Source organism: Phocoena phocoena, chromosome 2 (assembly GCF_963924675.1).
Source record: "Phocoena phocoena chromosome 2, mPhoPho1.1, whole genome shotgun sequence".
Taxonomy (NCBI): Eukaryota; Metazoa; Chordata; class Mammalia; order Artiodactyla; family Phocoenidae; genus Phocoena; species Phocoena phocoena.
This window is the reverse complement of record NC_089220.1, coordinates 109,632,919-109,657,812: the sequence shown is the minus strand read 5'-3', so window position 1 is coordinate 109,657,812 and position 24,894 is coordinate 109,632,919. Positions and strand designations below refer to the sequence as shown.

The 24,894-nt window shown below is 50.4% G+C and overlaps 1 protein-coding gene across 3 annotated transcripts in view; it reads right to left on the bottom strand.

Annotated features, from left to right (window-relative positions):
* The window catches only part of SMAD3 (SMAD family member 3), a 116,646-nt gene extending 95,283 nt beyond the window's left edge, over positions 1–21,363 (bottom strand). For 2 of the 3 annotated variants that reach the window (XM_065872870.1, XM_065872869.1), the window contains exon 1: positions 20,852–21,057. In XM_065872870.1, the coding sequence (XP_065728942.1) occupies positions 20,852–21,057 (206 nt within the window). Of the gene's footprint in view, positions 1–20,851 lie in introns of all 3 variants that reach the window. The other variant, XM_065872868.1, reaches the window with a different exon arrangement.
* Between the last annotated feature and the right edge of the window lie 3,531 nt (positions 21,364–24,894).

Sequence of the window (24,894 nt, the reverse complement as noted above, 5' to 3'; positions counted from 1 at the left end):
GTGTGGTTTTCAGGGTGTCTCTCTCACCTCTCTGGGGGCTCCTAATCTGGTGTCTTCAGAAATACAGAAGCAAAACAAAAGCAGCCAATTCCCCCAGCCAAAAAAAAAAAAAAAAGCCTACCTTGCAAGAGAAAGCTGTCGGCTGTGCTCACACTCAAGACTGTTTGCTGTGTGTCAAATGCTCTCCTGGGGTCTCCTGGGAGCTCTGCGTGGCCAGGTGCCGAGCGTCCCTGAGGAAGGGCCTGCCCTTCTCGGTTCACTGGGCTCTCTCTGTCCGGAGAAAAGGTCACCCCGACAGAGGTCTGAGCAGCCCTGTCCACACGGCGTGCTCCCAGGTGCTGACGGACGCCAGGTGTGAACCGCTGCGGGAGCTGCTCCCTCAGTTCATCGAGGGGGATTCTGAAACAGCCTTCCTAGCTGCGCCCAACTAGAAGGTGTGAAAAAGCAGCAAAACACCGCCTGTGTTTCCTTCATTCGAGCCTGCCCCCGCGATGCAGCCCGACAGCTCTGCTGCTCTTGTGGGTTTTCTCCCCAGCTCTGCCTGCTCTCCGCTCCTCCACGGACGTTCACCCTCACCGATGCATTTCACCTGGCCTCCACCCACCTGTTTCCGCAGTGGGCTTCCCCAGCCCCTGCCTGCCCCTCTGCCTTCCACCCCCGCCGACAGGTAAAGGGGGAGGGATCCAGCAAGCCTACCGGGCGAGGCTGTTCTCACTTAGCAACAGCTGAGCCTCGTGTGTGCCCAGCCTCCAAGCCACAGTCTCAGAGAATTAGTTCCAGGTCTGGGGCTCTGGGCACTTCTGATTTCCAGAGCAGAAGCATCAATGTGGGCAAATGGGGAACAGAGAAAACAAACCCCAGACCAGAATTACATATAGATGATGCCTCCCGCAATAAAGGCAATAACAGGGGAGAAACGAATCAATGCATATCCCCTCCGACCTCGAACTCCAGCTGTCTGTTTTTATTCTTCTAGATGAGCTCCAGCAATCACCGCTGAGCCGTCAATCAGCTGGGCCAGAGGAGCTCTAAGAACTCTGATCGAAACCATGGCTTCCCAAGGGCCTGGCTCTCTCCCCGCCCCCCCTTTTCAGGCAGAGCTGGCAGCACAGCAAAACAATTTCAAAGCACAGAGACCATAAACACCAAATTAAAAGGTAAAGTAAAAAGGGAAGAGATGTTTACTGGAAACTTAAGTTCCACTGCCCAGAAAATATAGGTCTTTTTTTAAACACACATACACCAACACACACATATATATGAGGCCTCTGCCGCCCACCTCGAGAAATATGTACTTTGCTCTATATATGGCTTTCTTATCTGCCCTTGATTATGCTCAGCTTGTGACCGTGAAGCCTGAAATAATTACCCACAGAGAAATAATAGCCTTGGCCACAGTCAGGGCCTAACAAAGCCAGTCCTGCATTTACCAATGATCACACAACTCGCTCACAGGACAAACTGGAGTTCGCTGATGCACAGATAATCATTCCCATGCATACCTGAAATGCAGCCACCGCTGAGAGGGTGCCAGGTGGCTACTGGAACCAAGAACAATCATCTTACATGATATTTCTGGGTCCAGAGAGAAAAGGCTTTCGAGCTGAAACTACGCAGGAAATTAAGGTGGGCAGATGGTAATCATCAAAGCAGAGGGTTGGCAGAGACCACCCCTCACAGGAGAAGGAAAAAGCTAGAGGAAAATCGACTCCTGAAAGCAGAGAATTTTGATGGGAGCCAAGAACATAAAGTCGCTCCTACTAGCAATGGGGTGCCCCTCGGGGCTGCTCCCCAAAGATAATCAACATTGTGTTAGGAGTGAGGAGACAGGCACACTTCACTAGTGGGGCCCATGTGTCTCCCTTTCACTAGCTCAGGTCCACATCCCTTGATGCATTTGTCCCGTCCCACCCATTCCATGGCCCCTCCTTCCGAACCCCTGGGTACTCACCATGTGCCCACAGCACAGAAGACCTTCATACTATCCCACCCTTGTGTATTCAAACCCCAAGTCAGACTGTAAGCTCTCTGAGGGCAGAGGCCGTATCTGCCATTTCTCTGAGTGCCTTGCTTCATAAACATTTAGTGACTGACGGATTCCTCATTCGGCTGAGAAATAACAACCTCCATCTGGCATCTGTGTCTACACCCACATCTCAAACCCTATCACTGTAAAAGCTCCTCGACCCTGCTCCCCATACACGAGGCCCTTCGGGGCTAAACAATACCTGAAGCTCATTTCACACCCATTAAGCAGTCACCTTCACAATCCCACCACCATCACAATATACCCTCCCCTCTGCCTGAAAAGATACTAGAATTGAGCTGTCCTTTCCCATGAATGTTTACTCTGGACAGCTGTGTCCCCTCAGATTGCATTTGGCTGTAGGGATGGAGTCCCCGCAGGGAAGCATGAACTACTAACTGGGCATAAACGGAAGTGTTTCGATGCTATGGCTGATGAGGGTGGTAGGATCCTCTCAACCGAGGGCAGGGACACTCACCAAGGCACAGGAAACGGCATAGCACATACTTTCACAGCCCCTCGCATCCACCGGGGCATCGCCAAGGATCTGACACTAAGGTATGCCAGCGCTGGCTGGGGCCTCTGACTTGGCTTCATGAAAAAGGCGTGGCTGCGTGTTATGCGTGGCTGCGTGTTACGGTCTGTTTAATCCACTCCTGCTCCGCCCCTGCCCTGGCTCCACCCCCCCACTTAGTACTCTTGAGTTTCCCAAGCAGAAATAACCAACTACAGATGGTTCTACTCCTTCAGAGATGTTTGAGAAACCACTGACCCAGAGAAAGAAAACTGGGGATCCAAATCTCAGGGCAACTACTCACCATCAACAGCTGTGATTACCAAATCAACATGCTTCTCAAATCTAGAACTTTTTTTCTCTGTGTACTGTGCTTTTTTTTTTTTTTTTTTAAACCAACCACTATCACTTTTCCCCTAAAAGAGATGCCCAGCACACTGAACCACAGCTTTACTTAAGATCTAGGGCTGTTGATTCTCAATGCTGGCCACACCCCAGAATCACCTGGATAACTTTAAAAATACTGATTCCCAGGCCCCGCCTGTAGAAATTCTGAATTGGTCTCAGGTGTGGTCTGGGTATCAGAATTTTTACAAGTAACTTCCATGGTGAGCCCGACCACCAAATGTGGTCATTAGGAAGCAGGAGTTCCAGCTGCCACGGCTTACCCCGCACCTCAGAGCTCTTTCCATCCTGTCTTCAACTGCGGGCCCCAATCTCCAGCCCCCAGAGCAATTGTACAGTAATCCTGAAACTATCCGAATGAGTTAACAGAGTCGGTCCTTTCTTTGAATGCAAGCTCCAGAATTAGAATGTTTAAGGTGCAGAAACATTAAAATCCTGCTAAGCCAACGCCTCTGGTTTGTCAAGGAGGAAACCAGGGGCCGGGGTAGCAAAGTGACTCACCCAAGGTCACGAAGCTGGTTCACAATGGGGCAGGCCTAGAAACGGGGTCTTCCACCTCTGGTTCTCTCTCCTGCGCATCACCCAGGAGCCCCTGGGGTGACAGACTCCCAAAAAAAGTAGAGTCACAGGAATGGCCACTGTTTACTTCTTGTGTACTTTCAGTGGCCAGCCTCTCATTACTTCATCTCTAGAAGGCTCTGTCTCCTGACTGGCCTTAAAACAGCTGAGGATAAAGATGGTTCTTCTCTTTAAAGATTCCTGAGCGTGCTGGTCAAATCATAATCCTCAAAGAATATACTTGCTGGCTGGCTGGGGTTCATGGAAAAAGCCATTAGCAAAATGAGTCTACCCCAGTTTTGAAAGAGCACTCTGTCGAGTGGCGGGTGTGAGAGCCCGAAAGCCAGCAGTGGATTCTGGTTTCTTGTGGATAAGAGAGAGTTGATTGCTGGTTTCAAAATCTCTAACCAACCTGTGAACACGTTTCCCTGCCTTCCTGTATTTTTACAGCACCTCGGCCGCAATGCAGCTGGTCCCAGAAGCACAGGAAGCCTGTGCTTTGGGCTAAATGAGAATTCCTCTTTGCCTGCAGGCTGATTTCCCCTAGCCCGGGAATAGGGAATAGAAGCCTGGTGGCTCCAGGCAGCAGGAGTAGGTATGACTGTCCAAATCCACAGGCCATTCACACCTCCTGGACCACGATATCTGGCGGTACTGCCACCACCAATGACAACTGAAGATGCTCCGTAAGTACCTGGTGAGTTAAACCGTGACTATAATAGAATTAAATAAGGAATGGGCTGCCTCTGAAGGTAGAGCAGCAGATGAAAAATTACACTTGCCTCCCAGGAAAATATATGCGTCGAGAAAAGAGTGAAAACCCAGAAGCCAAGGAAGAGAGGGCAGAAAGGTGTCGTGAAGTATTAGAGCCGATACAGACCTCTGAGGTTCTCTCTTGGAGCTTGTCATTTTCTAGATGCAAAGACCAATACCCAGAAAAGCCAAGCTGACCTTCCTGGAGTCAGAAAGCCAAGCTCCACCAAAGAGTGGCCAAGGGCTCTCAGCCTCATCAGAGAAACGGGATGCCAAGGTTCCTTCGTGTTCACGTGTGTCTGTTCTCTGACTGATTCAACGCTTCACTGACCCTGGGGGCTCCGATAATGATGAAGATGAAGACTAGTGTCGGTCGTGTAAGGAGGATAGAAAGAAATGGCCCATGTTCGATTCCAGGCATTGCTGGGATGTTCAGATGTGGACGCCCAGAGAACCGCTGAAGCTGAGGGTCTCTAGCTGGGCAGAACTACAGATCTGGAAGTCAACCCCCCAGTGAAACCCAGAGAGAGGAGAAGCACTTTGAGCTGCAATTCTGAACTGGGATACCCAGCTGGGTAGAACGAGGTCCAGCATGTGGTTTGATTTTCTCGTCACTGAAGTTAAGGCTGATAGACAAAAAATAAAAATAAAAAAACACAGTGGTCAAAAAGTGACATTCAAAAAGATTGTCGGATGAAAGTCCCTTTGTGAGTACTGGTATTTCACCCTTCTCTGAACGGTAACCACTTCCCACATAAGCCCCAGTAAGGCAACCGTGCCGCCCACAAGAGAGAGAGAAATATGACCACACTTCCCTCTTATAAACAGGTGACGGTAAACATCTGAGACCACTGGTCCACAGCCGCAGTTAAACAAAGGGTCGGGGGACACCCTGGAATAGCTGTCAGGGCCTCCATCTCCCCACATACTAACTCTCCCTCTGAGTGGGGACCTTGGACCATTAACTTCAGAACTCAAGCTGGTCAAACAGAACCAGCCTCACCCTGGAACCACTTCATTGGGTTTCATGCCCAGGCTCACCTGGTCTCTCCTCCTGGAGACTCAAGAATTTTCAAGGAAAGTAGCTGCTTTGGTGCCCGGCCCTGTGCTCAGAGATGCCACTCTGTGAGGGCCTCGTGCAGAGGGCAGGAGGGCAACACGTCACATGTGCGCTGAAGTGTGCAATCCCCCCACTCCCACCTCCTGGATGAGCTGTAGAGATAGAGCCTTTTTTTTTTTAATAAGAAAAGCCAAAACTGCAACTTTTTCAATCAAGCAAGAAAAACAGGCAAACCTGAAACAAACATCTTTAATTAGCTTTGAGATGTTTGGGGGGGGGCGGTCCTGAGTTAGCCCAGCTCCTAGATCAATAGGAAAATAAGGGCCCATGAGGCCCTGGGACAGGCTCTGTTTTCTCTGAATTGGAATGAAAAAGCATTTGCAGACCTGAAGTCAGTTATTAGCTGACTGTGACAGGAAGACTCCAGGGTATTCCGTGTCTGCAGAACGTTCCATCAGAAAATGACCCCAAAATTCTATAAACTGGCCAGCAGTTTGTTTTTAACCACCAAACATTTATAGAATTCTTATTTCTTCATCTATATGCTTTCAGAGAAAGTTTCCAGCAGCTTCAAAGCCAGTGAGACACACAGACGCTAAACATGCAATTCAATTTCACAGGGTTTCGAAGCTAAAATACCGCAAGAACCTTTAGAAATTTTCCCCTGGGGGCAGAAGGAGCTTAGCTCTGTACCTGCCCCCACTCCATACTCAAGGGCAAATTTTTAACCTTCATTTTGTCAACAGGAAAACAAGACTGGTAGTGGGGTGGAGACAGAAATCCGAACTTCTTGAAAGACCTTGCTTAGGTTGGAAAATGTGTCGTCCTCAGGCACAGCGTTCAGAGGCCCTGATGGTCCCCTTCGGTGAGTCTCACTTCCATTTGTCCCCCTGAGCCCCAATTTCACACCTGTTCCTAAGCTGCCCCACAGCAGACTGCTACAACCCACATGGTTAGATATTCTGAACACAAATAATGGTCTCTCCATCTTGACTGTAAGCTCCCTGAGGGCAAGATCTGGTCCCTGATTGGTTTACCAACATAACCTCTGAAATCAGCAAGACATCAGATAAGTATTCAGGAGTCTACTCAGAGAAGAAGGAAAACAGTAATCAACAAATATTAATTGACATTTACTAAGTGCCTAGCAGGTACTGATGAGCCAAAGAAATAGCCTGGATCTCTGACATCAAAAGGCTTATTACAATCCATTATTTCTGCCGTGACTGCATGTGACAAAATACTGGCGAGATACCAGGAGGCTTCTGGGAAAGATTTCCTTCCTGGATTAAGACACCCCCCAAGGAGAAGCAGCCTTTTCTGCCGCTAGATGCAACCGTGTAGAGACAGTAACTCTTGGAGCAGCTGTGGCCGTCACTGGATCGTGAGCGCTGAAGATGGCAGGGCAGAAAGATGGAAGGCTCCCAAGTCCTTGCTGGTGCCCGAAACCTCCCTGCCTCCAGACTTCTTAGGGGAGATAATAAGCCCTCACACTGGTGAAGATGTTAGTTGGGTTTCAGGTTACTTGTAGCCCAAAGCATCCTAATACAGTGAGTCTGGCCCCTGATCCAGAGTATGGGATGGATCAGAGAGGGAAGGAGCGAACGGGCTTACTGCAGTATCCAGGTGTGAGAAACCGAGGGCCGCCACTAAGTAGGAGAGGGTGGCAATGGTGAGGAGAGCTGGAACTCAAAGATACATAAAGCACAGTCCAGCCTCACCCACAAGATGGCCTAGTCATCTCCATGAAGCCCGGGGGCCAGTTCCCACGCTGACTCTCCGATGAACTGGAACATAAATAATTAATATTCCCTGCCCATACTAACCGACACACATGCCTCCTTGTGTCTCTGGGGTTAAAAAAAAAAAAAAGGAAATGCATCTTGTTCTATTTATAAGACACAGCACAGCCACAAAGGATGACGACTAGAGCCGTATCAGCTGAAGTTCTCCAAGCAAGTGCCAAGTTTGGTTTGAATTTAACACTTCACTTTTCTCAGCCTGTAACCAGTCTTCTTTGTCACTCCAGCTGCTCTCCTTGGAGTTCATCAGACAGGGCCTCGCCCACGGCAAACAGTTTGGTTGCAGAGTATAGAGAACTCAAGTCCCTCTCCAGATTTCCAACAGATTATTTGGGGCAAGAGAGGAAGCATGAGGCTTGGACGATCTCAGAAACCAGTCCCATGAACTTGGGGCAGGGCAGTGCAAAGCCTTTCCATGTTCTCTACGGAGTCCCACTGACAGAGGGGGTTATTTAGGGCCACATACCCTGGCACATTCCATGCATTTACCAGCATCAAAGAGAGAAAAAAGGCATGCTTGCTGTTATTTTTAATTCCTTCCTCAATGCCTTCCAAAACTCTTCAGCAGAAGGTTTATCCACTGCACCCCCACCAGCTCCCAGCCAGTAATATCTTTGAGGCCTCAGCGAAAATGGAGCAGGGGGGCAGGAAAGGTCAGCTCACAGAAGAAGACTCTGCTCCTGGACATGAAATCCCATCTCAGCTGCCCTGCACCTAGGGGCATCTCCTGGGTTCCGAAGGGACACGGCCTGATGAGGATGCAGATGTTCTAGAGCCAGGTGAACACCCTACCACCCCCCTCACTGCCACCCTCACGTCCCCCCCTCCACCTCCCACTTCTCCCCCTTCCCTTCAGAGTGGCCATCAGCAGAGCCAAAGGTTCCCCAACTCCTACTGCAGCTAAGTAAGCTCGGGTGCTAACTTGACTATTTTCGATTACCTCTAAGGTCTCATCCAGTTTTAAATTACGTTGCCAACTTGCTGAATAATCTTAGGCAAGTCCCCTCACTCGGAATAGCAGTAAATAATCCAGACAGTCCCTGACACTTCAGCAGTGGCAGAGAAAGCTGCTGATGTAATCCTCCCAGTTTCCTTGGTCAGGTATCATGATCACTGGCACAGAGGCAGGGTGACTTAGAATGACTACTTATCCAGGTTTGCCTGGACAGTCCAGGTTGATGCCCATTTTCTGGCCATCACTAATGACAGCACTGCCCTTTTACACTCTTAGAAGTGTCCTGGTTTGTTTAATAAATTACATAGTCACCCCTGATTCCAGAAGGGGCAAAGCTTCAGAGGCAAATCCAGCTCCATCTCTTATCATGAGACCTACAGCAACTTTCCTGAGCAAGTTCATGGATTTTGTTGTGAGGATGAGAACAGCAGCCCATTCTTGGGGAGCCTTGGGGCAGGCAACTGGGTGCCAGGAACCAGACCTGAATTCAGATTCCTGTTCTGCCGCTGACCCCTCAAAGCCTCAGCCTCCTCTTTTTTTCTTTGCATTTTAACTCCAAGCCGTTTTTATTTATTTATTTATAGCTGTGTTGGGTCTTTGTTGCTGTACACAGGCTTTCTCTAGTTGCGCCGAGTGGAGGCTACTCTTCGTCGCGGTGCACGGGCTTCTCATTGCGGTGGCTTCTCTCACTGCAGAGCACGGACTCTAGGCATGCGGGCTTCAGTAGTTGTGGCTCGCGGGCTCTAGAGCGCAGGCTCAGTAGTTGTGGCGCCCGGGCTTAGTTGCTCCGCGGCACATAGGATCTTCCCAGACCAGGGCTCGAACCCGCGTCCCCTGCATTGGCAGGCGGATTCTTAACCACTGCGCCACCAGGGAAGCCCCTGCTTCCTCTTCTATAAACATGGATTACTCACCCTTCCCAGAAGATGGGTAAAGAAGACCAACCAGCTGATCAGTGGCCCACCTTGGTGTCTGGCATATAGTCAGCACCCAGTCCACGCTGCATGTGCCAGGATCACTCCCAGGTGAGAGGGCTCAGGCGATCAGCCACAGGTCAGCACAGCTGACCCAAATCCTCAGACAAGGCCACGAGCACCAACTCACCTAAGCTTTTGGAACCAGACCCTGCAGCACACACGCCCTGAGTTCACATTCCTATTGAATTTGTGCATCATTAATGATTTTCTCTAAGGTGGCGGTGCAAATCTGGGTGTGAACTTGGAGGCCTTAACTCCATCTCCGTCAGGAAGGGCTTTTAGCAATACTATAGAGCTGTGCTTCATAAAGAAATAATGAGTGACACTGCATAATATTTTACAGTCTGCAAAGAGCTTTTAATGCATAGCTCATCTAAATAAACAACTGCAATCATCCCACCAAGGGAGGCAAGGTTTTCCCCATTGTACTGCTGAGGAAAGGGAGGCTCAAAGAAATCAGGTGACTGGTCTATGGTCACCAAAGCAGGAAAGGGGAGAGCAGGGATCCGAACTTGGGTCTTCTGAATGTCAGCCCAGAATGCTCCACTGCAGTAGGCTGCCCCTTCAGCAGCAGGCCTCTATCAGGGTTCTCAAAAATGGTCCATGAACTAAAATCAGTCTGTGGACACAAAACTTTTATCTTCTAAAAACCTATAGACTTCAATGAACAACAAAAGAAAGCTGACTCTAAACAGATGAGGTAAATTGTATGCAATCTCTCAGTGGTCACCAAAATTTCTGCTTGCTCTCAGTGATAAAATATATGAACTTAAACTATTTTACTTTCTTATTAAGGAATATGATCTGTTTTTAATACATGATAGCATTCGATGAGTCTGCAGTAGAGAATTTAGGTATTTTTGCTGATTGCAGTGTGGTCTGGAATTGGAAAGCCTGGCCTAGGCGATCATCAGTGAAGACACTTAAAACACTGACCAGAGATATTCTACACAAAGACACCGCACCAGGCACAGGGAGGGGCCAGGTTCTGATGTTGAGGCCTCTGTATGGAGCCCAGCGACACCCTGCTTCATTTCCCAAGGAATCCATGTCAAGAGGCTGGCATGACTCACTGGCTAATTACCTGAACACTTGGGCTCCCCCAGCCCTCCTGGCTGTACAACTTGTCTTCTCTCCTGACGGCCAACAAAACACTATTTTCACCCTGGTCCAGACATAGCCTAAAGCTGTCCACATGGTGGTGTAAGGGATTATGACTCTGACCCGGATAACTCCGGCAGAAAACTTGCTCTTACCAGCCTCGGGGTGGGGGAGGAATGCGAATAGAATGGTGGCTTCAGCCACGCCACTCCCCTAACTTAAAAATCTCCTGGGTGCTCCTGGGAGCAAGGTCCAAACGCCAAGTCTGGCCAACTGAAGCCCTTGGCAACATCCTTCTCCCGACCCTCTCTGGCCACTCCCTCTTCCACGTTCTGGCCACCCTGCCCCACACACCAGGCCCTTCCACCCTCTGTCTGGCCAGTGCTCCATGCAGCCTTCCCCTCACTCCCACACTCTTATCCACCCTTCAAAGTCCCGCTGGAGCATCACTTCTTCTGTGAAGTCTTCTCCAGAAAAGAGCTGCTCTTTCTCTGGGCTCCCAGATACCTCTTTGTTCAGCCTTTGCTAGACTGTCTTTCCCATGAGCCCACCGTAACTGTGGTCACCGTGTCCCTTTTTGCCTCTGTGCAGTTTGGTGACAGGACTTTATCTCTGCATCTCTGTATCTCCTGAGGCCCAGCACAAAGTCAGTGCCCAATAAATAGATCCAACAACCAAACGCACTACAGTGGTTGGGCTCTTTGCTCCACCTTTCAGATGGGCAGCTGCCATACGTATCACCTTCTCCCTGATCTGCATTTAATTCACTCTGATCTGGGTTCAAGGTGAGGGAAATCAATCCCTATAGAAGTACCCACAATCCTGCCCATAAAATGGTGCCACCTGAGCGGGGCCCCAGTTGTGGCTACATAACTGAGAGGAGGGTGCTAAAAACAGGCCTGCCTCACCATCAATGGGTCCCAGAGCAAGAGGACCTATGAAGGCCCACATAGGATATGTCCTATTTAAATTTAGAAGACAGAAATCAAGATAACAGACTGATAATAGAATATGTTCTATCATATTGACAAATACCTTGATACAACCTGGGAGGCCACGTTTGAATTCAGAGTTCTCTGACCCCTCGGTTTTACAGTGGGATGCGGACACTCAGGGAGAGCTGGCCACCCCCAGCATCACCCCACACTTAGAAGGGCTTCATGTACACCCACACAGACACCCCAAGTCTGAATTCCATCCAATCCCTCCATCTCCCGGCCCTGCCCACTTTGTCAGCCTGGGGCCCACGGGTGCACACACGGTCCACGGCCGATGCAGTCTGCCCTTCCTTAGGCAGATGGACCTGCAAGCAGGCTTGAGACCATGTGGGCAGGGAACTGAAGGGTCGGGACCCAGCATACAGTCTGGAAGGAGGAAGTGCAGACTCTACGTGGGCCATCCCCGGGCCCTGCAGCTCTGCCCCATGGAAAGGACCACATCCAGAAGGATGTCCGAAGCATGGCCTACTAAGTGTGAGTGCCCTCTGGCCCACCTCGAGGAGCAGCCCACGGTACCGACATCCACATCTGGGTTATTTTGGAGCTGTGAGCTTCTGGCACCGAACAATCTCACCTGACAACCAAGCCAACTGGTGAGGTGGTACTTGGAGCTGAAACTGCTTTCCAACCAGGCCTCAGAAACACACCAGCAACAATAAACATCATGCACTTCCACACACGGAAGGGCAGGCTATCGGTGACAAGCCTGTGAGTCACGGTGTTTCTTCTTCAGGATCTTATACCCCCCACCCCAGGAGCACTGATTCATCAAAGTTTATTTTCAATACTATTATTTTTAGTCAGCCAAACAATTTTTAAAATGATGATGGAGAAGGGGAGAACCACCGAAGAATATGAATTCTCTTTCGATAGCCTTCCAAGCCATAAACCAACAGGTGGTGTGGCTGTGGCCGCTTGGTGCGCACCTGCTAGAGGAAGGTCCTCTCACTACATCAACCAATGTTCTCCGAACAGCGAGCCCTGAGAACAAGTGTGTCGGGGGTGGGGGGTGGGGCCCTTACTGGAATTTACTGACACCATCAGTCAGATTTCCCCCTTGAAAGGGAAAAATGAGTGTTTACTAAGCACCTACTATGTGCTGTGAGCCACAAGTATCAGTCAAGTACTTGCTCTCTCTTATCTCATTTGCGTTGACTTACAGGAGGTAAGTGGGCCCATGCCCATTATACAGATGAGGCAAATGGAGCTTAATCAATAGAAGCAGATGTCCCCAAGGCTGTCACATAGCCAGTAACTGGCCAACTCAAACTCCGGTCTGTCAGACTCCAGGGCCCTTTGTTCTCCCTTGACGACTCTGCTCTTCCAGCCCACCCACACCCCCCACTCCTGTTCCCCAAGCAATATTTTAAGAGTCTCTTTGGGTAGAGATAAATGGCTACACAAAACGTTTAAAGAGGTAGCAAAACAAGCTCACTCACCCTGCCCTTCCAGGCACACAGAGAAATAAGGCTCACCTCAAGTCTGAATTCCATGAGGATGCAAGAAAGTTTACAATGGGGCACATTTGAAGCAAAAGGAAAAAACCCAACTTCCATCACCAGTGCCTGCTTTCAGCCACTTGTAACTACTCAAAAAGTCCTTTCTGGGTCCATTACTCCACATTTGGGCTTAGCCCAGAGGTGATTTTTTAAGGAAAAAATGCCTTTTGGCATTTTTGAGCTGTGACAGCGTAAAAACAGACCTTTAGAAAACACACACCCAAAAAGCATTACTATTTTCAAAAGTCCAGTCTCAAAGGAAAAAGAACAAAACAAAACGGTGACACCTCAGAGCTACAACTTGGCCTGGCGGTCTGTGATGCAAGAGTTAGCAGGGAAAGCCACCAGACTGATAACGCTGTAGGTTTCAAAGGCAAACCTTGACCCAGGGTTTCTTAAACAACCCCCTAGTCCTAACTCCCAGCAAAGCTGTCAGGAGAAAAACTTGCCAGATGTAATCAGGGAGAGCCATGTGATACAGAAAAAGTACTATTTCGGGGGAAACTCACTTTTCATTTCCTAGCTGGGGTTTCAGCTTGTAACCTCCACGTCGCCCCACAAGAGGCGCACGCTTACACAATCGAGTACAGCCTTTCTTTATATAGATGCTTGAAAATAAATAAAGGAAGCTTCCTGGGTAAACCCTGACATATGAGCAAACATTTTCCACAGGTATCCTCTATAATGCCTACCTCTCACATTTAACCATTTTTAGGCAATTGTGGTCATTAGTTTAAGTAAACTTCCTGCTCTGAGAATAGCCAAAAATAGCAACAAAAGAAGAAAAATTGCTCACTGCATCTCAAGGCACACAGCCTTCACTTCGTTACCCTCCTATTCAGTTATTTTTATATTCCTTTTATAGTTATATTTCACTGATTTACACTCACAGGGTGAGGGAGAGGCAAGGAGGGCAGAGGGGGAAAATAACCAAAATTAAAGGCTGAATTATAGTTTTATTACTTTCAACTATAGGAATTCATAGGGCCTTAGGATATGCATCATTAAGAAAGATCTGTGATTCAGCGATCAACCGGATGCATGCAAAAGGGAGCTTCTAAAATGCCTGCGTGAAAACCACTTTAGAGTTAGAAAGATCCTCTGATAGAGCTTATTTAGCCCATTTTCCAGTTGAGAACATCTGAGGCTCAGAGATGGTAAGTGAATCGGCCCAGGTGACACAGCTAATTAGAAACAGAGCTTAAGTCTAGAACCTCCTCCGGTCTGTTGACTCCTACCTCCAAAATGACTCCCCAAAGTTTGTTTATGACTAATTTTTCTCTGACCACATTTATGGGGAGAAAAGGCCTGCGACACAAACTTCAGCCTAGTCCAGCACTAGCAAAACTTCTTAATTAATAGGCTTCTACCGTGTTTTCGTTTTAAACCAAGTCTCTCTGTCAAAACACTCTGTAGCAGTGTGCCATGGTGGCAGGCTGCTGTTTACAGCTGAGGCCCCAGATAATCACCGCAGACAGTGTGACTTGTGCTCTAGATTTGTTATTTCTAAAACTGTTAATTAAGTCAAAACAAAGAATAATGTTACACACACACACACACACACACACACACACACACACACACACACACACACCCCTCATCCGGACTCAATAAACTGCAGAGCTTGGGGGATTTGGTTCTCTGGCATTAAGAAAACAGTACTTACGAGTTAACCAGAGTGAACACATACATGATTATTACAATTCCAAAGGCCTCGTGTTGAGCAGCCAGTGGACCAGAGGCTACGGGAGGGCAGAATCAGGCGTCTGCCTCATTCACTGGTGGGGCCCTGCTACCTGGAGCAGGTTTGGGCACCCAGTAGGCGCACTGAAGGAAAGCATAAACATGAATTGGACAAGTTCTCTCGGATCTTTGTTCTAAAACCTGGAATACAGTAAAATTAGAAACCAGACTTCTGCAGGGTGGGTTTAATATGGTAATTTCCAACCGTTTCCAGGAACCACTGCACTTGAAGATGGGGAGACTGAAGTGGTCAACAGATGATGCCCAGCCCTCCTGGGGAAGAGCTAGTCTCGTCTAGCACTGCACGTGACATTCGCGTCTGCAAAAGGCTGCTAAGTCTCCCAGGCCCCTTCACCGGCAGCCTTTCTAGGCAGTTCCCTTCCCAGCAGACTGGTACTACCAGACATAGATTTGGGGAAGGGGGCACGGTGGATTTTTTTTTTTTTTAAATATGTCAATACATCAAAGGAGACAAGGACAAAGTTAATTAGGACTATTCATGAGCCTTGTTGATTGAGAAAGCTGCATTCCACTTTAGAGAGCTTAAAGGAGGCTGGGGGAGGGGTGAATAAAGAAGGTGGGAGAATAAGTAAAGGAATAAAGTTGGACTTCAAGTTTTAAAGCAAGCGCTGCTTGCAACATAGATGGACCTAGAGATTAATCAGACTCAGTGAGGTAAAGCCAGACAGAGAAAGACAAAGGTCATGTGATATCGCTTATATCTTAAAAAAAAAGATACAAATGAACTTATATACAAAACAGAAATAGACCCACAGACATAGAAAACAAACTTACGGTTACCAAAGGGGAAAGGGGGTTGGGGGGAAGGGACAGGTTAGGAGTTTGGGATTAACATACACACTGCTGTATATAAAACAGATAACCAACAAGGACCTACAGTATAGCAGAGAGAACTACAGTTAATATTCTGTAATAATTTATAAGGGAAAAGAATCTGAAAAAGTATATATATATGTTATATATAACTGAATCCCTGTGCTGTACACCTGAAACTAACACAACACTGTAAATCAACTATACTTCAATAAAAATAAATAAATAAACGAAGCAAGCGCTACTTGGTCCTATTCATAAAGGAACTCATGCAGAGACACGGCTGTATTGTGCGTCCAATGGCATTTAGAAACCTCCCAATAAGTTGACAAGCGAAAATTAACAGTTGCTCAGTCCATTAAACCGTGTTAATTTTATTTCCATTATGATAATACAGCAATTACAAATTTACATTATCGAACCAATATTTACCTTTCAAACTCATTTTAATTGGATTGCTGATGTGATAAGCTCAAGCCACATTCTCTCAATGCCATCGGCTGCTTGCATTTCTCATCAGAACGAAACGACTACTGTATTCATTGACTTTTTCTACTATTAGAATTGTCATTTGACACTTCACATCCTTGCAAAGACTTCTTAAAAGCTCTTATGTCCATATAGAAACTCAGGTTTATAGGATTTACTTTCAGCGAGTGTTAACCAGAGAAATGAAAAGCTAGGTCACACCAAAAGTCTGAAATTCTGAGGATCCACCATCACCTCCAAGTTGTCCACTTCTTATCGACATGGTCCGTTATATTCTGAGCTAATATATCTAAAGTCACTGTTTCCACCAAGGAAACCTGAATTTCAGGTTTGCAGTACTAACGACTCTTTACTTCAAAGCGAGGACACTTTACAGTGGCATAAAATACTCAACACAAGTCACTAGTCGCTAGTTCGGTGCGAGCTGGGAGGTAACAAGTGCATAGCAGTGCTCCGTTTAGGGAGAGAAGGAAGATAAAGAAGATAAAGACATCCTCAGTCTTGTAGGCAACGATCTCCATGAACCCAGAAGTTCGTATGATCGTACTACAGTCCAGGAACATCCTTTGGATAATAACTCCTGTCCTTGTGGTTTTCCACCTCACAGGGACTCCTCCCTCCTCTCCCCACCTCCTCCCACAGAATCAACGGTCTGTTCCCCCTCATCCCTGGGCATTTTGTACATCCCTTGGCTGCAGCTCATGGCCTGTATTTTAGGCAAGTCTGTCTCCCACTCTAGATAGGGAGCCCCTTGAGAATAGGCACCCTGCCCTGCCCTGCTCATCACAGTAGGTATTTAATAAATGACTGAATAATGTAGTCAATGAATGAATGATACACATAGAGGTCTAAACGTAACACATCTGTCAAACTCTCTGGTTTACAAAACACTTCCACAGGCTTTACCTCCTCCTGATTTTACAGGTGCCGGCACGAAGGCTCTGAGACATTAAGTGAACTGCTAAATCCATCCAGGTATTAAAACGGCAAGACACAGGACCTGATTTCTGTGCTTTTTCTGGAGAAAACAGATGGCTGTCATTATTTTGTTTTCTAACACAGTGACCTCTGTAATATTTAAAAAACACATCATAATCCCCCCTGCCCCCCAAAAATATCACTCCACTCTAGAGCTCATACTTCTTCTGATGGCTGGGAATAAGGAAGAAATAGACACTCAATGCCTTATTGCTGTTTCCCTTACTGAAGTGTAAGCTCCTCACAGGCAGGGACCATCTCCAATTTATCTATGCATCCTCCTCCACCTCCTGGAATACGGACTCAGACATGGGAGGGGCTAACATCTATCAATGAATCCAATCCTGTAACAAAATCCAATTACAAAATCCAATCCTGTAACATTCGATGAGGAAGTGTGAGCGACGGGCTGTCTGCAACATGCACCGGCCCACACATTCAACTCCTGGGTGCAAGCAGCAAGTTCCAAGGTTCCAAATGTCAAGGGAACGTCGAGTGGCTCCTAGGTTCGGCCATACCTCTGAGCCAGCCCCACAGTCAGCTACCCGGTGTCCTGCAGAACCCTCCTCATCCCAGCCCTTGTGCGGAGCTCCCCTAATCAAGGTTAACAAGAGAAAGGAGAGGATGGGTGCAAGCAAGTGAGCTTGCTTCCAATGGGCCACAGAAGAATGGTGCTCTGAGCGGCAGCTGAGAGAGGAGGGAGGACAGGAGACGCTGAGATGCAGCCGGTATTAAAGACGCCCCTCCTACACCCTCGGTCTGTCCCCAGAAGCCTGAGAAAGGAGTGTTAGAGATGGGGATCTTTTCCCTTTCTCCCCAGGGTGAGAGCAGCCAGGAGGAGGCTGCACCAAAAGAACAGATGCACAGAAAGGGAGGAGAGGGTGTGTGTCAGACCTGGGGTCTGGCTTAATCCTCCCACTTTTCTCCGGACCTGGTGCTCCGACGCAAGAAAGCCCAAATTTCCCCCCAAACAAACCAGGCCTAAGTTTGGTCCAGCTCTCAACAAGTGGGCCAAGTCATGGGTCCCATTGGTGGAAACACAAGTTATCAGTGTCCATCAGAACAGTCATCTTTAAGTGCACCTGGCTCCTTATCACTGACATAACCTACACACACCTTCTCTACCTCTTGGTGGCAAATGCTGTAACTCCATTCCTGGCCAGGAAGATACATGCAGCCGTACTCAGGTACTCAACTAGGTGACAAGTAGGATGCTGTTACACAACTTGCCAAAGTTCTGCCCATCCTGCCAGACCTCAGTGCCCTGATAGCCCCTCTGTTGGTGTATCTAAATCAGGCTCTTACCACTGCCTTGGCACCGGACATTCTTGACACCCGTGAGCCTGTACCACTCCAGCTCTCTTGATCACTGAGACAGGTTAGAGCCGGGGTAACAGAAGCAAGTGTATGGTCTGGGGGGCCCTAGTATCCAGCTCTAATTGCCACATGGAGCTGTTGCTGCTCAAGATTTCGTATTAGCCAAAAGAGGCGTGTTAAAATCTCCTCAGACTGAGGGCTCCTAACACCCCAAGGTCCAGACCTCGCAGAGTATTTTTAAGTACCCAGTGCCCCACCCCACACACCCTGTGGGATAACTAGGTTCAACATTTCCTTTTGTCAACTTTCCAAAGCCCTAGTTATAAAAGGCAGTGAGGACAGAACAGACAATTTGACAAGAAACCCCACAGCCTACAGGTCTGAGACACACCGATATCACCAGTGTGAGGCCAGCTAGCTACCTCCCCAAGATGTGGCCTTTAGTTCTCTGCCCGCGACCAAAAACAGCAGTAGCTGTTGCCAAGGGAGACAAGGTGACCCAGAGGCGTGGGCACAAAATCCAGGGCTGGAAATCCACTTTGTCTGGATCCACCCAAGGAACTGGGTTTCCCTAACTGAAAAAGATGGAAAAAAATCTGCCTTAGCATTAAGTCCTTGCCAGGCAGGTAGAAGAAGATGGCCCAGTCCTAACAGAGTCATGAGAAGGCCCAGTTAACTTGAACTCTCAGAGACACCCAAAGTGTTCCGAATGCCTCAGGCTGCGCAGGACTTTGGAAAAGGCAGGCCATAGCTATGCTTCCCCAGAGGGCAAACTCCTACCTTGCCAGGCCTCTCCTCCAGGCTGTCACCAGCCCAAAGACTGAACACTGGTAACCTTACCAACAAAGATCCATGGGGCCCAATCCCCCTGGTTAACACTGCTCGAGCAGTCAGCAAAGAATGTATTCAGAACCTTCAAAGGGAGGAGCAGCCTGGGCCAGTAGAAGATGCACATTTGGTCAGAACTGCATGTTTACTATGCCAAGCCTTTTTCACCTCTCTCCTCCAAAGGTTTCTCAACATGAAACGTGGGATAAATCTTAGGCCTAATTACCTGATCTGTTTTCCAGGAGTTTCTTTTTCTTGATCTCATAAAAGCATGTGAAAGTCCTTTGTAAACTGTGAAACAAACACTTTACACAGCTGCTCCTTTTATAATTGATAGCTCTTTTTTTTTTTTCCTGTTTCAAAACATAAAGCACTTGTCCTCGATGTACTCAGGCAGGTAAGAAGGCAGGTTTTGCAAAGCTTTCCCCGGGCTGGAGAAGTATGACATTCATTCACCCTACTCCCCACCCTTCACCCAAAGGAATAAGGAAGAATGAAGAACTAGGGCTGGGACCGGGACCTAGGGCTCACTGACCATCACATCACACCACCTTCTCTGAAGTCAATTCTGGATCCCGATCACACACCCAGAACACACTTCCCGGACAGCACACTGCCTTCCCTCCCGCTTTATGGACTGGATCCACCCAGTTTTGAAAAAAATTATTATTTTTCAAGTCAGCACTCCCACCATATGTGGCATTTATTTCCAGAGGAGGCCTGGGTTCCCGTGGACAGATGTTGCTTTGTGCCTGCCTGACACGGATGGCAGCCCTCGTACAGCTGCCCCAAGCAGGTGGCCAAGGATGGAGTCTACTCCTGGCCCAGCAGCAAGGATGACAATTTCTGTGGGGCTCTGGCCTTGGGGACCCTCTGCTCAGTGCTCTGCAGCCTGGAACCCCAAGAACATCCCCTACTCACACACACAAACTCTCCCTTGGTTCAGAATAAGACTTTTAAAGGGGGCTGAGAGAGAGAGAACAGGAGGCTAAGGTGCCCCCCCAAGACACCCCAATTCCCAGCCTGGCACACCTCAGCTAAGAGAAGGCCGTGGGGAGTGAAGTCACTGACCCCTTTACCAGCCATCTGTGAGCTCCCGCCTGACCTAGCTGGCGCGAAGTGGAGGATAAAGGAGATCCAGACAGATGGCAAAGCGCTTTGGGAAGGAGGGCTCTGTAGGAATGCGAGGGCCGATGCGAGGCCCACTTTGGGGTGCGTGTTGTTATCTCAGCTCTGAGCCCCGTCCTCTGGGCATCCACCCGCAATCTCAGACTGAAAGGTGGGCAAAAAACAGTCAGGGGAGGTGGAGGAGAGGACCCCACTCTCTAACACTTAACTCTCTCATCTGAAAGCCAGAGCCCTGCACTGCAACTAAAAGTGCGTGTGTGCGGAGGGGGCGGGAGATTGGCACAACCGAATCTAAAAATACTCGATAAAAATGCTAATCCCGAAGGCAAAGAGAGAATGAAGAAGGAATCTGTCAATCACGAGGCTCCCGCTCCTCACCCACAGCCCCAGCTGTACGGACTGCATTCCTGTCGAGGAGGAAAGAAGTAGGGGGACAGGAATGAAGAAAAGAAAGGGAGAGACACCACCACCTCCACGAGCGCGGGCCGCGGGGGCGGGAGGCGGCGGCGGAGGAGGGGCTCCGGCCAGCGGAGCTGAACAAAGCGGGCCTCAAGTTCTAGCCCGCAGCTCCCCGGGGTGGGGGCGGCCGATTCCTGCAGCACCCCTTTCCCGGAGGTGAAAAGCGAATGCGAGGTCTAGGAGCGCGAGTGCCGCGTGGAAGCCCCAGGCTCTAAATCTTTGCAAATATAGAGAAGGTTTTGTTTGGGGTCCCCCCCACCCCCTTCCTGCCCACGTTCCCACCCCCCTTGCGCGCGCGCGCGCGCGCGCACACACACACACACACACACACACACACACGCTATCCCTCCCGCTCCTATCCCACCAGGCCGTCCTCGCCACGCCAGGGGGCTGGACGGGCGCGCCCCAGCGTCCCTCGGGCCCCCACCTGGGGATGGTGATGCACTTGGTGTTGACGTTCTGCGTGGTGATGGCCTTCTCCAGCTCGTCCAGCTGCCCCGTCTTCTTGAGCTTCTTGACCAAACTCTTGACCGCCTTCTCGCACCACTTCTCCTCCTGCCCGTTCTGCTCGCCCTTCTTCCAGCCCAGCAGGCGCTTCACGATCGGGGGGGTGAAGGGCAGGATGGACGACATGGCTGGGGAGGGCGCGCGGGCGGCGAGGAGCGCCCCCGGCGGGGCTGGGTGCGGCGGGACGCCGGGGGCGCAGCGGGGTGCTCGGCCGGGGAAGGCAGCGGCCGCCCAAACTTCGCCTCAACTCTCGGCGAACTTGCCGGTGCTCCCGGCCGGGCCGCGGCGCTGCAGCCGGCGGGGCTCGGCGCGCGGCCCTGCGCCCCGGGCGGCTCCCAAGGCGGGGAGAAGGGCGGAGGGGCGGCGGGCGGGCAGGCAGCAGAGGCGCGGGATCGGGAAGGCCCCGGACGCGGGGCGGAGACGGCGGCCGCGGGGCTCGGAGTGGCAGAAGAAAGTTTGGGTTTCCGCACGGGGTGGCTGTTTGGGTGCCGCCTCCAGGAAGGAGAGTCCAACTCCCAGCCAAACTTTGCTCGCCTCGCTCCCTTTGATGCGCAGATCCCTCCGCCTCGGTAGCCTCGCCTCCCGCTGCCCTCCTCCTTCCCGGCTCGCTCGCTCGCTCGCTCGCTGGGCCGGCCCCGGGTTTGCGCCGCGCTCCCGCTCCCGCCCGCTGCCAGTCTGTGTTTCATGCAAATCCGCGTGCAGCCTCCTTTCCAAGCGCTGTCACCGCCCCCTTGCCGCCGGGGCTCCCCGCCTTCTCCCCCGCGCCCTGCCGCCTCCTCCCGCGGGCGCCCTGCCCGCCCCCCGCCTCCGGGAGGGCGCCCGGCCTTCCCCCGCCCGGAGCGGAGCACGCCCACGTGGGCGTCCGGGGACAGCGGCGGCCCGGGCTGGGGCGCGCAGGACCCCGCGCGGCCCCGACCTGAAGTCCGGCGGGCGCCAGGAGGAAGTCGTGGGAAAGGAGCGGCGAGAGGGGCCCCAGGCTGGAGGGCCGGGCTCGGGCCGTGGCGTCTGCTCTCGGAACCCACACTCAGGAAGCTCAGTTGGAGTGGCGGGCCCGAGAGCGTTAGACTCGCACGAACGAGCGCCGTCCGGCCGCAGGCTGGCGGTGCACCCCCGGGAGGACCCCGGTCCGAGAGAGGGCGCGCGGAAGGCTTAGGCCCAGGAAGTTGGGGCGCGCACCGAGACGCGGGCGCGCCGATCCCGGTCAGGGGCCTTGGCGGCGCCGGTGACTCTAGGGCTGTTTTTATTCTCGCACCGGTGAGATCATACCGGCTTAGAGCCCCGAGACCGTGCGAAAGAGGGATTAGTGAGAGGCTCTCAGAAGTGGAGATTTGGGGACCCCAGTGACTCCCTGGATAATAGCTGGAGCCAGGGGGTCCCCTGGGCCTTGGGAACCAAGTGCCCGGCAGAAAATGGGCCTCAAAGACATCTGTTGAGTTCAGGAAGAAATGAATGGGGGCGCTTTAGAACTTATCTTTGGAGGAAAGGTTTCATTACAGGGTGTTGGAATCTTATGATAAAGAAAGATCCGAAATTCGACACCCAATAAATAGGAGAGAGAGCTTTGTTTTCAAAGCTGTAAACTCGCAAAAAGTGGGGCAAAAGGGCAGTATTGGGGAACCTTACGTATTCCAAATTAGTTTTGGTGGGAAGCAAAGGAACACCGGGATATTGGGGGAGCTCTGGGGTTTCTCTCCCTACCAGCACACTTCAGGGGCATCTGCCCACAAACCCCTCACTCAGCTGCTTTCAGGAGTTACCCCAGGCCCCCAGGGCCTTTCTCCTGCCGCCCCTCCCCCTACCAGGCCTCTAGGCTTTGTTTGTTTTTAACAGCAGGAAACTCCCGTGGTGAGAAAGAAGTTATCTGCAAACCCTCTAGCGGGTGGGGAGTTACAAAGCCCTGTGAGGTGTGGCCTAATCCACAGTCAGCCCAGAAGCTGCAGGGGTTCCTGCCTGGTAGGAGAGAATGGCCTCTCACAAGCCTGTCAGCTGCTGGGGCTGAGCGCTGGGCTTCTCGCCCTCCCCTCCTTCTAACTCCCCACCTGCTTGGACCTTAAAGGAGAATCCCTGAACCCCAGCTGGGGCTTAATGACCTGGTTCCCGTTCCTGGCTGGTCCTCCGGCTAACCAGCAGCCACTGTAATCTGGTTTCACTCCCTTCCTGCCAGCCCTCATCAAAAAAGAGAAAGGAGGAAGGCGATCAACATTTATTGATGGCTTTCTTCATTCCAGGTAGCCTGAGTGCTGTCCGCTGGTTTCACCTTCACAATGGCTCTTGGGGTAGATGTCCCTCTGTCTCCCATTTACAGATAAAGCACCTGAGGCACAGAGATTATAATAAGTACTCGAGAGCACTAGCAGCAGAGCTGGGATCTGATCCCCATGCTTTGGGAGGCCTCAGTCCACATTCTTGCCACTGCACCCAGCTAGCTGCCTTATAAAGTCGTGGAGGGTGAAGGTGACACCACAGATGGAGCTCTTTGCAAAACAAAAGTTCTTTACACAGGTGCACTATTGTGATACTAGAAGAAATGTTTGCTCACCTGTAAAATGGAGCTAGAGATAGCTTTCCTCTCAGTCTCCTAGAGTGGTTGTGGGAATACAACGTGGAAAGCTTTGCAAACAGTCGAGTGCTGTAAAGGAATAGAACCACACCTTGGGGCCACCATTAGTGCCATGGAGAGTCGTGCAGGGGGCGGGGGGTAGCAGGTTTCGGTTAGACGTGCACATCTACGCAGTACCTCCGTGTTGCCATCCTACTCATTTCTGGGATGCTGAAATGAAAGATGAAGGTCCCTAACCTCAGGAGCGCACGGCCCAGAGAAGCACCAAGGGGTAGGAGGTGTGTGCCCGCATGAAAGGGGCCCTTGCCGTCATCCCAGTAAAACATTCATTTTAACCTGAACATCGAATGAGGCAGGTCCCACTGTTGAGAGGCAGTCAGATCGAGCTAAAGGACCTCAAGCTTCATCAGTGACTGACCTGGCTTTCGATCCTGGCTCTCTTCATCCCTTCTCCCCACTGAGCGTCTATCCTCTCAGCTGTAAGAATGAAGCACAACTACGAACGTAGAAAGAGCATTAAAATTGTTCCCCTTCGGTGCAAGGCCCTCATTTTACACAGGCAGAAGCCATGTATGGTGAAGTGCAATGTGTGCTGTGGAGGTAAGGAGCCCAAGAGAGATCTGAGGATTGCATGTAGTGGAAGGACCTAGCGTGTCCCTAAGCCTCTGAATTGTGACATGGAAAGGGCCCCAGGTTCAGCCCTCTCATTTTCCTGAGGGGAGGCAGTAACTTGTCAGCAGCTAGTGTGGCTGAAACATGCTTTCCTGCGCTTCCTTCATATCATGGGACAGGGACAGCTGTACGTGCAGAAAACAGCGCTGGACCCATGTTATGAAGCCAGCAAGCACCGTTTCTGGGCTGGTTCTTTCTTCCCTGGCCTCCGTTTCTCCACAAGAAGAGTTGGGGAAATCAGCCCAGTTTCACAAAGCAGTGAGGAGGGCTAAGGATTAGATTCCTCCGGGTGCCAGGAGGACCCCACACGCTCCCTTGACTTTGGGCAGTGAGTGGGTGGGTGGCTCCAGATGGATAGAAACTCTGTTCTGGTGCCTGGTCTCCTGGGGCCCAGCCAGGCTGGCTTCTGCAGAGGTTGTCCTTGGAAGGGAAATGTTAGCCCGGTTAATTTTTCATCACGGTAAGTGCAAAGTTCAAGAGAGGTGGGATAGGGCCAGAGGCAGAGCCTCTGTTTTCCTGGAAATAGTTAGTCCTATGGGGGAGGAGCCTCACAAGCGGATTTGCCAAAAGGTTTTCATGTATTTGGAGTGGCTCCCAGGTGGAACACTGGAAAGAAACAAACACCTGCCCTCAATTCTGATGATTTTTCCAGTAGCTAAAGGGTGTTTAATCAATAAGTGAGTGAAGCAATTATACTCCAATAAAGCTCTATTAAAATAAATAAATAAATA